A 12,473-nucleotide genomic window follows, 5' to 3' on the forward strand; every position below is an offset into this window, starting at 1 on the left:
CTGGGAATCAAACCCTGACCTCCCGTTCATAAGTTGATACTCAAACACTGAGCCAAACCAGCTAGGGCAGTGAAAGTGATTTTTGAACAAATATTCAGGTTATTTGAATATCCTTAAAATCAAGATGTTGGGATTAGTCAGACTTGAGTTCAAGCCCTGGTTTGTAGGTCGACGCTCAACCACTGAGCAATACCAGCCAGGTGCAAAGAAGGTTTCGAGAATTCTTTGCCTCTGGGTTTCCCCCTTTTCTCCACTCCATGTTAGCAGCCTGCTGTCGGATCAGATTTCTCTGTCTTCACAAGTCCTAGACACATGTGGAATCAACAGCACCAACCTGGGAAGCCGAAAGACCCTTTCTACAAACATCTGACCGGTTCATCCTTTGCTCTGATTCACAACGAATGTGTGTGTCGTGACCAGTCCTGAGTTGTGTCACAAGAAATAGGCTTCTGCTGGCCAACAATCCGAGATTGAGAGTCATGACTTCCTCCATAAAATAAGGCAGAATCACAGCTACCCCATAAGAACAGCTTCTTCACTCACATCCTCATACGCCGACTCATGAGGCAGAGACACGTAGGCAACGTGCTTGTGGAGACTACACCCAGTTCCGGCCAATCCTCTTCACGCCTATGACCCGCAGGGGAAAACGGTTTTGCTCACCTGCTGATCCCAGTAGTGATTTCAGAACGTTGACTGCCTTCGTTCCCCCACGACATTTTGGAAGATTTCTCAAAATCTGTGTGTACCCCTGAGGATATGCTGCATGTGTGAACGCCATCTGTCCTGAGGTCATGGCCAGAAAGAGAAAAAGGTGACACCAGATCTGGAACAACTCCCCTGTAGCCACCCATCTTCTGTTTTAGAAAACAGAAAAATAAAGCCCAGGTCACATGATTTGCCTAATTAATTGATTAAGGCCAGCGCCAGACTCCACCCTCAGTAGTGCTAGAAGCAGGGATTCCTGCTCACTGCCCCACCTTTGCTTTCCCGAACTTCACGGTTCAGTGTCCTTCAAGTGTGTTTGCCCTCGCGGACACCTCCAGGAGAGCCTAGACCTCTCAGTGAGGACGGTGTAGACCTCATCTGTGAGTGAATTCAGGGCAGGAGATGTTACGCTGGGATCCAGAATGCTCCTGTGCCAGACCCTGCCTTGCCCGCCCCCCCCCCCAGCTGGTTTACCACTCTCCCAGAACCCCACGTCTGCCACATGCTGGGGAACCAGGTCTCAACCCTTTGACAAACCACCTGGGACTCTCCACTAAATAGCAAAGAACCCCAAAACCTTCCATGAGCCCAGAGCCACGCCACTGGCTACAGCATCTCACCACCCAGCAGCCCTAAGAGGCAAGTATGATTGTCCCCATTTCACAGATGAGGAAACTGAGGTTCTGAAAGGTTACCCTCCATGGAGCATTGAGCAGCCACGCTGAGAGCCAGCCAGGTGCTCTGACGAAGTCCTGTGCCCTTCCCACCGGCCACACGTGCCTTATGTGCTTCCTCTCACGCATTCACTTCCAGAAGTATGTAGCAAGCACCTGCGATGTGCCGGGCTCTAGGGTCCAGTGGCAAACAGGCCACAGGCCAGGACCTCAGGCGGCTTGTAGAAGGAGAAGCGTTGATCTTCAGCCTCCAGCCTCATCACAAAACAGAGCAAACAGGTGGTCAGACCAGCCCACACCTCCCAGCCTCCGGGTCATGCTCCCTGGAGGGCACGGAGCGGACGAGTTACACGGCGTGAAAGACACCTGCAGAAGGAGGCATGGACTCCAAACGCCGAGACCCCTGAACCATCCCTTCTTCAGCAGAACCTGCTCACTGCAGGTAGCTTTCCTTTTCCAAAGAGCCAGGGGGGCAGGCAGCCATGAGCTGGGGACCCGTGCCAGCCACCCCCCACCGGGATCTGGGCAGAGAAGCAGCAAGCATGGGGAGAAAGAGTGGAGCTGGCTGTTGGGAGGTCCCCACGGTGCCCACTTTGCAACGCCCTGTGGAGGGGCTAGAAACATGAAGACAGCTGGCAGCGAGACCTCCCCTCTGCCTGGCCTTTAAGGGGGAGCAGATACCGGAGAGCAAAGGGAGCTCATGAAAAGCTCATAGGTCAGGGGCTTCTTTCTCAGCCTCTAAACTCATGCCGTCACTTAATGGACACTTGCTACGTGCACGAAGGTCACGATCGGAAGATAGCTTTTAATGTCCGGAACTCAAGAAGCAACGTTACGCAGAGGAACCTACGTTTCTCATGGTAACGCTGCTCAATGTGGCCTCAGCTAAGCCAGCTTCCTTGGGCTTTTCCCATCACTGCCCACCCCACGAAAGCTACAGAATATGCTGGAAAGTCAACTGTGCAAAAAGATGAACAATTTACCTCTTCAAGCCAAAAAGTATTCTAGCGTCCTTATCTACACTTTGCCTTTCAAACCTAACTTGAAAAAAGGAAACGAATTTAAATATAACTTTCAATAATATATTCCTAGAATACATTCACACATTCCTTATTTTTGTTTTTTTTCCTAAACCACATGAAAATAAGTCAATGAGCTTAAATTCAAAAAACGTCTGACCGAAGCTAAAATTTTGTTACTTTCAGTTTACTTTGTCCTTCTTTGTCTTAAAGTCTTTCATTTTAGGTCAATGCTCTTATAACTACATTCCAAAACTTGCTTTTTTTCACTAACGCTTATGAAGCAAGAAGAAAAAAATATAATTTAAAATTTCCAATAACCTCTATAGAGCACAAGCACTGCTATGAAGAGGAAGGCAGAGATGTGAAATGGAATGCCCTTTGGCAGGGGGGTCACCTGAAAGAGCAGCCTATCAGGAAAGTCATGAGAGTTCAACTGGAAAGAGATATTGTGGACACATGATGTGACTTCATTGCTCAGGGACATTCTGCTTCCCTACCTGCAATGCAGGTGGGAAGTTTCAGAGACCAAGTTGCGGACCTTGAAGTGTCAAGCGAATCATAATCAGTCCCGGTCTCCTTTGATTCCACGAACTGTGTGTATCAGTTAGGATAGGTGAGGTTACGCTGCAGGAACAAACAGCCCCTAAAATCTTAGGAGTATAAAGCAACAACCATTCACATGTCAGTCACACTACATGTCCATGAAGAATCATCGCGTGACTCTGTTCCAGGACTCAGATTGGTGAAGTCACTGCTGTCTAGAACATTGCCAGGACTCATGGCAAAGGAAAGGAGCTTTCTAGAGGCTCTCACACCACCAAACATGACATATGTCTCTCCTCACAACTCAGATACCAAACCAGTGTCATGGCCAGCCCAACCACACGGAATCAGGAAGGCAGAAAATAGCACCAATCACCATCTCGCGGGGGTGGCCTTCAGGGGCGGGCATTTTGAATGTGCATGCGTCTATGCTTGTAATCTGGTAAGATCTTTCCTGTTCCTTTTAACCAACAGGAGGAGTGACCCGGTCCCCAAAATGACCACTCCTGAGCAATTCTATTCCAAGGTCATGGAGACCCTGAAGTACCTGAACGCCCACCTGCCGAATGGCAGCCACGTGATCTTGTACGGCTTACCAGACGGGACCTTTCTCTGGGATAATCTGCACAACAGATACCATCCTCTCGGTATGGTTTGGAAGATCCTTTTTCTGTTTATCAATGTCAGTGTACATACAGTTCCAATACAGATAGTTCACCTCACGTAGGGATACACCTGAAATGCTATCGCACTGCATGGCTCAGCACGGGTGCAGGGAGGTGCCCCCAGCTGCAGGGTCTAAAGGTCAGGATCCAGCGGTGGGCAGAACCAGATCCAAAGCCGGAAGGGGCAGAAGTAGTGGGCGAAGAATTAAGACCAATCGAAAGGTAAGAGTTTCAGTCAGGAAACTTCTTTCACTGGAGGTGAGATCTAAAAATGAGCTGATGAAACCCAAACAAGAAAGCCTTGAGTCCAAGGGAGGATTTCTCCGAATCTCGGTGGTGAGTGCCCCCTGGTGGCCAGATGGAATTCCGTAGCCGGGCTGGTTCCCGCTTCCACACTGAGTCTACGGTTGCCAGTCTCCGGCACGCAGAGAGATAAGGTTCCTCCTCTCCGACAAGAAAATTGAATCTATCTCTCAGCCTAACTGATGTGAGGCGTAAGTGAGAAATAAGACTGTTCCGTCACCTTCAATCTCTCTCTCCGCTCCGAGATAGGGCCTGTTATTTCCCTTTACTTTGTGGAGCTGAGAGAGGGCTGATGAGTAAGACACCAGCCATTGCCCCTGAGAGCAGGGGAGCCTGGTTTCTGTGTCTGAGCCACAGCTCGGAAGTGGGGGTGCCTCGGGGCAGGTATGCTGTAAGGGGGAGGGGAGACGTGGGAGAAGAAACAGCCCCCACGGGTTCTGCCCCTGCAGCTGACCTTTACAGGTGACCTCCCGCATGCACCTGTCATCTTCATTCTTGGTGCCTCTCTAACTTGCACCAAAAAATACGTGTGGAGCGTATCTGCTCTTTGGGGCTCAAATAAGCTCCCTGGGCCATGCAGGGATGTGGGGGCTGGCCTCCCCCTTCCGTGGCTGCAGGGCCGTGCATGGCAGCCTTCAGACACTCGCCCTGCCCGCCCTCACCAGGGGTCACTGGTCAGACCTGAGGTTTCATGAACTTTGCTCAGGAGGATTTGTCAACTGCCCCCTGAGAGCTCGGCACTTCATTGCCAGGAGAAAGCCGTGCGGGACCAAGTCCATTGTTGGTGATGCTCTGGTCCCTCCGGTGCCCTTGCGTCCCTCCACCTGCGTCCAGATGCGGCCAGGCCCCTCGGGCCGCCCTGCTGTGCCAGCAGCTCACAGAGGAAGCAAACTCCTTAGCCCCCCCCCCCCTCCGGCTCTGAATGTCTAGGGAGTCCAGAAAGAAAGGAAGCATGGGTGTTCCTCAAGAGCCATGCCAGCTGGACATCAGGGCAGGTCCCTGGCGTGCCAGCCTCTGCAGGGAGGCAGGGCCACCCTACGTGTCCCGTTGGCTGCCACACCCGGCCTCGCTGTTTTCCAGGCCAGCTGAACGGGGACGTGACCTACGGGCAGTTGTACGCCTTCCTGAGCTGCCTTCAGGTGAGCTGGCCCTGCCTGTCCCGAGGCCCCGCCCCTCGCTGCCTATGCACTCCGTAACCACAGAGTCCTCCCGCCCCAGGTCAGCCCCTGCCACGGCTGGATGACGGCCAACGAGACCCTCCGGACGCTCACCTCGCAGGTAGGACTGGCGCAGCCCCGCAGTGGTATGTTGGCTCATTCTTGCCCTGTGTTTGCTGCAGTGTTTGCCCGGGGATGGGGTTTGGGCAGCGTGCTGGCCCCCAAGCTGGTGAACAGAAACATCGAACTTCTGGGAGGCTTGACGGGACCAGGGAATGTGGGGTGCCCTGCCTCTCCCCTTCCGCCTCCTCTGGGTCTGTCACTCTTACCGAGTCTGTCAGTCACTGTATGTGTGTGTCTGTCTGTCTCTCTGCTATGTACATATGCGTGTACACACACACACACACACACACACACACCTTTGAGAGTCCATTGTAGGCGTGTTTGTAGAGGTGGAGAGAAGTGAGCTAGGTGAGGCCTGGTCTGAGTCCCCCCAAGTACAGGGAGGACCGGCGCCCCAGAGCCTTCTCCTCTCTACAGGAGTCCGGGGCCCACGCAGCTCTTCCACAGGTTAAGGTTAGGGTCAGGGTCAGGGTCAGGGTCAGGGTCAGGGTTAGCCTTCTCTTTGTAAGAGACTCATTGAATTCCTTGTACAAATATACTTCCATTTTTAAAAACCTTGGAGAATGTTAAGAAAAGCACCAAGAACAGTAACAAAGTTCACCCCAAATCCAACCACCCAAAGTTAGTACATGTGCATGTCTTTCCAATATCACTTCCATAGATATTGGGGGTTGTGCCTACACAGTGTCAGAATGCACACATTGTTTTGTGCCGTCTGACCTTCATCCTTTATCCCTCCACACCCTGACCCTGCAATCATGTTAGAGTGTACGACACAGGAATGTGCTGTGATTTATCTCATCCCTTGGAGCTGGACATACAGGTCATAGGGGTTTCCAATTGTTCACTGTGACAAACAGCGTTGGGATGGACCTGTGTGTGTGTGTGTGTGTGTGTGTGTGTGTGTGTGTGTGTGCCGTGTCTGTTAAGACAAATTTCTAGAAAAATGACTGGGTCTGAGAGTGAGCTGTGTTTGGGGAGGTGACCCGTCTCGCTGAACTGCTCTTAGAAAGGTTAAACAGATTGGCATTCTGGGTCTCCGATCCCCGGGCGCCAGTCTCCATTTTCACGACTGTTCATCTTTCCCTCGCCGATCCCATGGGGAGAGTGGCATCTTATTGCTTTCATTTGCACCGATTTGGTTCCTAATGAAGTTTAACCGATTGCATGCGCGTCGGCCGTGTGCGCAGGAAGAGAAGTGGCTCTGAGAGGACGGACGGCTGGGGGGGCTGAAGGGAGCGGGGGGCAGGGACCATCCATTTCTTTGTTCTGCCTGAATCACCCGCTCACTCCAATCAAGGCCCAGGTTTCATGGCGCTCTCCCGTTTCTCTTGCATTCAGAGAGCAGCACAACTCTCCAGTACACTGAAGAAGATTGCCACCAGCCAGAAATTTACCAACTTCCATCTTTACTACGTGGATTTTGACTTCCAAGAAAGTAAGTGTTCCTCGGCTTTGGTAATGACAAGAGCAGCAGCTAGGGCGAGCCGGCCCCGGGCAGCTGTAACCCGCAGGCAGCAGGTTGGACGGGGTCTCCCCTGGCACCCTCACACACTAAGAGCTCCGGCACTGAAATAAGGCGGAGTGTGGCCCTCTGCCTGGGAAGGGGACGCTCACGCCTGATTTCACCGTCATCTTAGAAACCCTCAAACACAGAGCCAGCGACCAGGTGGAAAACGCTTCGGCAGGGGCCCAACGCGTCGATGGGATCACCTTTGTTCTGGCCAGTATCGCAGCATCTGCTTACCAATGGGCTACAGACGAGTGTGACGGGGACGGGGGCTAAGGTGGTGCCTCCCACAGTGGGCACTGATTTGCCTACTTAGTCACGATGCAGAATCCCAGGCCCCGCACAGAAAGAAATGAATCCGAGTCTCTATGGGAATGACCTCAGATTTGCCTGTGGCAGGATGGACAGCTCGGGTCTCAGCTTCCTGGAAAGAACATTTGTATTTCTCTGCTGCCATTCTGTCCAGACACAGGGGCCACTGAGGCGTGGCCACGGCAATAGGCATGGTCCTTCGCACCTTGACTCTGAAAAATTATTATTATTTTTAAACATACTTTTATTGATTTCAGAGAGGATGGGAGAGGGAGAGAGAGAGAGAAACATCAATGATGAGAGAGAATCATTGATCAGTGGCCTCCTCCACATGCCCCACTGGGGACCGAGCCTGCAAACCAGGCATGCACACTGACCGGGAATTGAACCCATGACCTCCTGGTTCATAGGTCAACACTCAACCACTGAACTATGCCAGCCTGGCTGAAAAAAAACGATTGTTGATTGGCTTTAATGCTTCCAGTCTCATGTTCATTGCTAAGCAATTGTTGTACAAGAGACACACCTCCTGTTGATGGATTGACCTCTGGGGTGGCGCTAATGAAAAGCTTTGCCATGCATGCATAGGATGGGCCATTTCTCCTCCAGAGGTCATCATCTCTGTCTCCCCACCACCCTCCCAGCCCGAGCAGCCAGGGGAAGCAGATGGCCTTCGTGAATCATCACAGATTACATTAGCTGACACGGGCGGCATTGCAGAGTCTAGTACTTCAACTCTGAACATCTTCCCAACAAGACTGATTGCCCTTAACTAGATTTCCTGCCTAGGTGATGCCTATTTCCCTCATGGAGAGAGGCATTTTGATGGATAACCTCGCATTAAAATGCAGAGCTAACGACTTATTAATGAATTCCTGCTGTAAACAAATATACCGCCAAGTGATCTTTGATCATCGTCAACCTTGAACCTAGATGAAGTTATTAAAAATATAATCATGTCTAACATGCACAGGGAACGTCCTCACGTTCCGAGGGAGCCTCCAGCTCTGTGCTCCGTTGCCTTTGGGGTTACAGGCAGTTCCCTGCACATTTCTGAGCGCTCCGGCCCAGACCTGACAAGGGGGCAGCCATATCTGCGGGACACATCTCGGCCTGGTTACAGGAACGTGTGACCCCCCTCAATGCCGTGCCTGGGACACTGCTGGTCCCCAAGAAAGACTGCCATTTCTTTCCATCACACCCTTGCTACCCAGTGTGTGGTCTGGGGCGAGCAGCATCCACTCCACCTGGGGGCTACTTATAAATGCAGAACCCTGGCCCCACTCCTCATTGGGGCCTAGGAGCCTGCATTTTAGCACAGTCCACAGACAACCCATGCACATTACAATTTAGTAAATGAGGCTCTATAATGCTGCCAGGTTAAGATTGTTAGTGAGGCATTGGGTTTTTGCTACGTCCTACCATGTGCTGTGTAGGTGCTGGGGATATAGCTCTCAACAAAACAGAACAGTCCTTATCTCCACGAAGGGTCTAGACAGAAGACCTTGACCCTTGGCCAGTCCATTGATGACCTTGATGCTTGTCAGGAGAGGTCATCAGCCCATTCTTGTCCTCAGAACAGCAATAAATGCAGTAACAAAGCAAAAAAAAAAAGTTCAGTTAACCCGAACTGAACGTTCTAAACCACATGGCAGTCGGCACTTCACCGAGAAACCTCCCTGTGTCTCTCGGGCTTAGCCATTCTCATCGACCGTTCGAGGACCTTCCTGAGGTTTTGTAATTTCCTTACAAAGCAAATAGGACGATCCCGTTGGGTACAGGGCCTTTCTTGCACTGGGGAGGACAGACGGATGCGGTGGGAGGGAATGCAGAGGCAGAGGGACCGGAGCCGGGACCCACCGGGGACCAGCTGATGCAGCGCCTCGCATTTCACATCCAGGCGCCCGGTGTCTGCCTGGAAGAGCTGGAAGTTTATCTAGTTTCCAGGAACCGTAGCAAGAACTTGATTTATGCTCCAAGTTCCACGACTGCAAAGGGAATTTTGACCTTGAAAGCTTAGCATTGTCCAGAGCAGGCAGAGGGACTGTCCACTCCTAGACCTGTCGCTGTGGGGAACTACCCACCTGGGCGGCTCACAGCCTGGCCATCTGGTCCACCCCGTGGGGGTGCATGTGCCTTCCAGGAAAAGACCAGCATTTACAACCGGACAGAACTGTGTGCCTGTCCCGACTCAGACCAGAGGAGCTGCAACCTCGAGCACATGAAATAACCACTTAGCTTTTGTATTCTTTTGAGCAATGTGGCAATAAGGGCAAGCGGGGCCCATGTACGGATGGAGGCACCTTGCAACGGAGTAGGGACTCAGCAATGGAATAAGGGCATCCCCTCCCACCCCGCCACGGTCACCTGTGCATCTGAAGCCCCTGCCGCAATCTCCCAGGGCTCATGATGCCTGGACAACAAATATTTATTTTCTTTATTTATATATTTTTATTATTGATTTCAGAGAGGAAGGGAGAGGGAGAGAGAAAGATAGAAACATCAATGATGAGAGAATAATCAATCGGCTGCCTTCTGCATGCCCCCACTGGGGACTGAGCCCGCAACACGGGCATGTGCCCTGACCGGGAATCAAACCCTGACCTCCTGGTTCATAGGTCGACGCTCAACCACCGAGCCACGCCGGCCAGGCTATTCTCTTTCAATGTCCAACTCCGCTCCATCACTAATACACCCGTGGGCCACGCTGGTCCCTTCGAGGAAGCCGTGGTGGAAATGCATCTGTCACTGTGGTCTCCTTTCACGAGACATGAAGACCCACTTATCAAACCTGCAGTCTGCACGGTCCCACGAACACCTCTCCTTTCTGTGCTGCATTTGACCTGTGGCATCATCATATCCTCTTTTTAAATATGAAACTCACCGTTCCACACCCCGCGACAGAGCAGATCGCAGGTGAGGGCCTGCCCCCGAGGGTGGGCACCCCGCCCGGCCCTGGAAGATGGCTGCTTGTCTCCAGAGGCTCTCTGTCTCCCGCTGACTCACCACCCGCCCCCCCCCCCCCGCCCCACCTGGCCATGAGCTACACAGAGGCAGCGATTTCCCCCCGCGGGAAAGGGCAGCTGAGCGGGCAAGGGCCTTATCCTGGTCTGCGCCACACCTCCCCACAGAGGAGGGAAAGTGCCGCTGGGCTGCAAGGCCCCTTCCACACTGACTGCTGGAACACACCGCCAGCTGCCCTCCGCTTCCATGGCAACGCCTTGGGAGCGCACCGTGTCTCAGATCCTGCCATGTACCTACAAAAACAACCCATGACCTCATGGTACGGACCAGCATGTGGGTTTCTCTTCTTACATACCTGAGAGCATTACTGGCCATTAAAGAGCCACACGTGTTCTATGAATCTCCTCCCAGGACGTCTGTGGCCACTCAGAAAAGCAAGTCATTAGCCGAGTCTCTCTGACTTCCCAGGTAAAGAAAATACATCACGTGACAAATCCCGAGAGGTCATTCATGATCGTTCATGAAGAACAAAGAGGGCCTGTCCGGTGCGGCTCAGTGGTTGAGCGCTGACCTATGAACCAGGAGGTCACAGTTCAATTCCTGGTCAGGGCACATGCCCGGGTTGCAGGCTCAATCCCCAGTAAAGGGCGTGCAGGAGGCAGCCGATCAATGATGCTCTCTCATCATGGATGTTTTTCTATCTCCCTCTCCCTTTCTCTCTCTCTAAATATCAATAAAAAACATTTTTTTAGCAAAGGGAGAAACAAAGAGGGCACAGGTCCCTGCCCTTGAGTTTTCTGCGGGCCAAAGAGGAAAGAACTGGAGGAACCTTAGCTACACCTGCGCCCCTCTCTGGCCGTCGGGGAGTGAGCACCTGGGCCACTCTGGGCAGCAGGCTCCAGGCTTTTCTCCCGGGAGGCTCTCGAAGGATGTGTTTCCCTCAGGCGTTCTCACAGACTATGCTACCTCCGTGTAGGGCTCACATACTGTTGCCTCGAGCAACAGACACTCCGGGCCTGTCGCCCCGGTGAAGGACAGCGGCATTGCTTTCCATCACTCGGGTTGCGAAGTTGAGATAATCAACATGTTGGACGTAATCGTATTTCTGACGCCCTGTAGGAGTTTTGACGATGACAGGTTGCCACAGGCAGGCAGGTGTGGAAATGGCAGCCGTGAAAGGCGATGGTAGCACACGTGTGCTCCCTCTCCTGCCTCTGCGATGCTGCCCCACTGGCCGCTGGGAAACGAGATGGACTGCAATGGGTGCTGAATATTCCAGAGCTCACCTGGCCCCGCCACACAACCACCTCCACTCGCACGTGTGTTCCTCCTGAGTTAGGAAAACAACAGTCACACCGTGGGGAGATCATCTCTGTTCAGAAAGCCGGCCCCCCCGCCACCCCCCAATACTGAGATAACGTCTCGTGGGCAGCCCGGGTGGGTGAGCCGGCTCGGGAGGCAGCGGGCAGCTCTGGCGACAGTCCCTGCTCTAACCCACTGGCTGTCTGTGTGCCCTGCAGTCGTGAAGAAGTGGCAGAAGAGAGGCGGGCAGCCCTGGCAGCTCCTCGAACCCGTCGATGGATTCCACCCCAATGAGGTGAGCCTTCACACCATGGTTGTTGGCAACTACCTGGTAGGTTATTTTTTAACATAATTATGCATTCCACACATGGGTTAGATAGAAGAGTCAATAAAAGTAAAGGGAAAATCAGAGGAAGAGGAAAACCAGGTGGAAATGATACCCGGCCTTTGACTTTATGTCTACAGTTCGCACTCATGGAACGTGTGTGGGGAAGTTCTGAGAGATGCCTATTACCTCGCTCTGTGCTTCCCAAGGGTCAGTGCAGAGAGGGGCCTAGTCGTGGCCTCCATAACATAATGTAGGTCAAGTACACACACACAAATCCCAAGGATTCCCGAAAGCGAGACCTGTGAGAAATCTCTTCTGTGGATCCTTCTAGAAAGGACATTATGAAAGGAAAGCAGGGGGAGCCAGAAGGCAGGACTCTGTCCCTTCCTGCCCCCACCCAGTCCATCATCCTGGCTTCAACCCAGGAAGCTCCATGTTTATCTGTCAGTCATCTGGACTGACTCATGATGCTTCTTTATTTTAAAACTAGAGGCCCAGAGCATGAATTTGTGCACGGGTGGAGTCCGGCCAGCCGACCCCGATCGGGGTGGAGGGGCCAATCGGGGGTGGGGCCAGCTGAGGGGAGGGGCCGCAGCCAGCAGGGCGGGGGGGGGGGGGCGCGGGAGGGTGGAGAGGCTGCAGGCAGTTGGTCAGCTGACCCCGCCCCCAGGTCAAACTCCCAGTTGAACTCCTGGTCGGTCGGTCGAGGGGACAATTTGCATATTAGCCTTTTATTATATAGCATAAGGATAAAAGAAGTAGTAGGGAAGTCGCTTTGCTATTTTCAAAATTTTGAAAGCTGCGAGTCCTCCACCACTCTAGCCTTTCTGACTCAGCCTTGGTGAGGATGGGGGGGCAGTGA

At 52.7% G+C, this 12,473-nt stretch overlaps 1 protein-coding gene across 2 annotated transcripts in view; it reads left to right on the forward strand.

Moving 5' to 3' along the window:
- AOAH (acyloxyacyl hydrolase) overlaps window positions 1-12,473 on the forward strand; it is a 96,122-nt gene that overhangs the window by 78,353 nt on the left and 5,296 nt on the right. For both annotated transcript variants that reach the window (XM_079786564.1, XM_079786565.1), the window contains exons 16-20: window positions 3,422-3,594; window positions 4,996-5,054; window positions 5,134-5,193; window positions 6,537-6,633; window positions 11,502-11,578. In XM_079786564.1, the coding sequence (XP_079642690.1) occupies window positions 3,422-3,594; window positions 4,996-5,054; window positions 5,134-5,193; window positions 6,537-6,633; window positions 11,502-11,578 (466 nt within the window). The remainder of the gene's footprint in view (window positions 1-3,421; window positions 3,595-4,995; window positions 5,055-5,133; window positions 5,194-6,536; window positions 6,634-11,501; window positions 11,579-12,473) is intronic.

Source organism: Cnephaeus nilssonii (assembly GCF_951640355.1).
Source record: "Cnephaeus nilssonii genome assembly, chromosome: 12".
NCBI lineage: Eukaryota > Metazoa > Chordata > Mammalia > Chiroptera > Vespertilionidae > Cnephaeus > Cnephaeus nilssonii.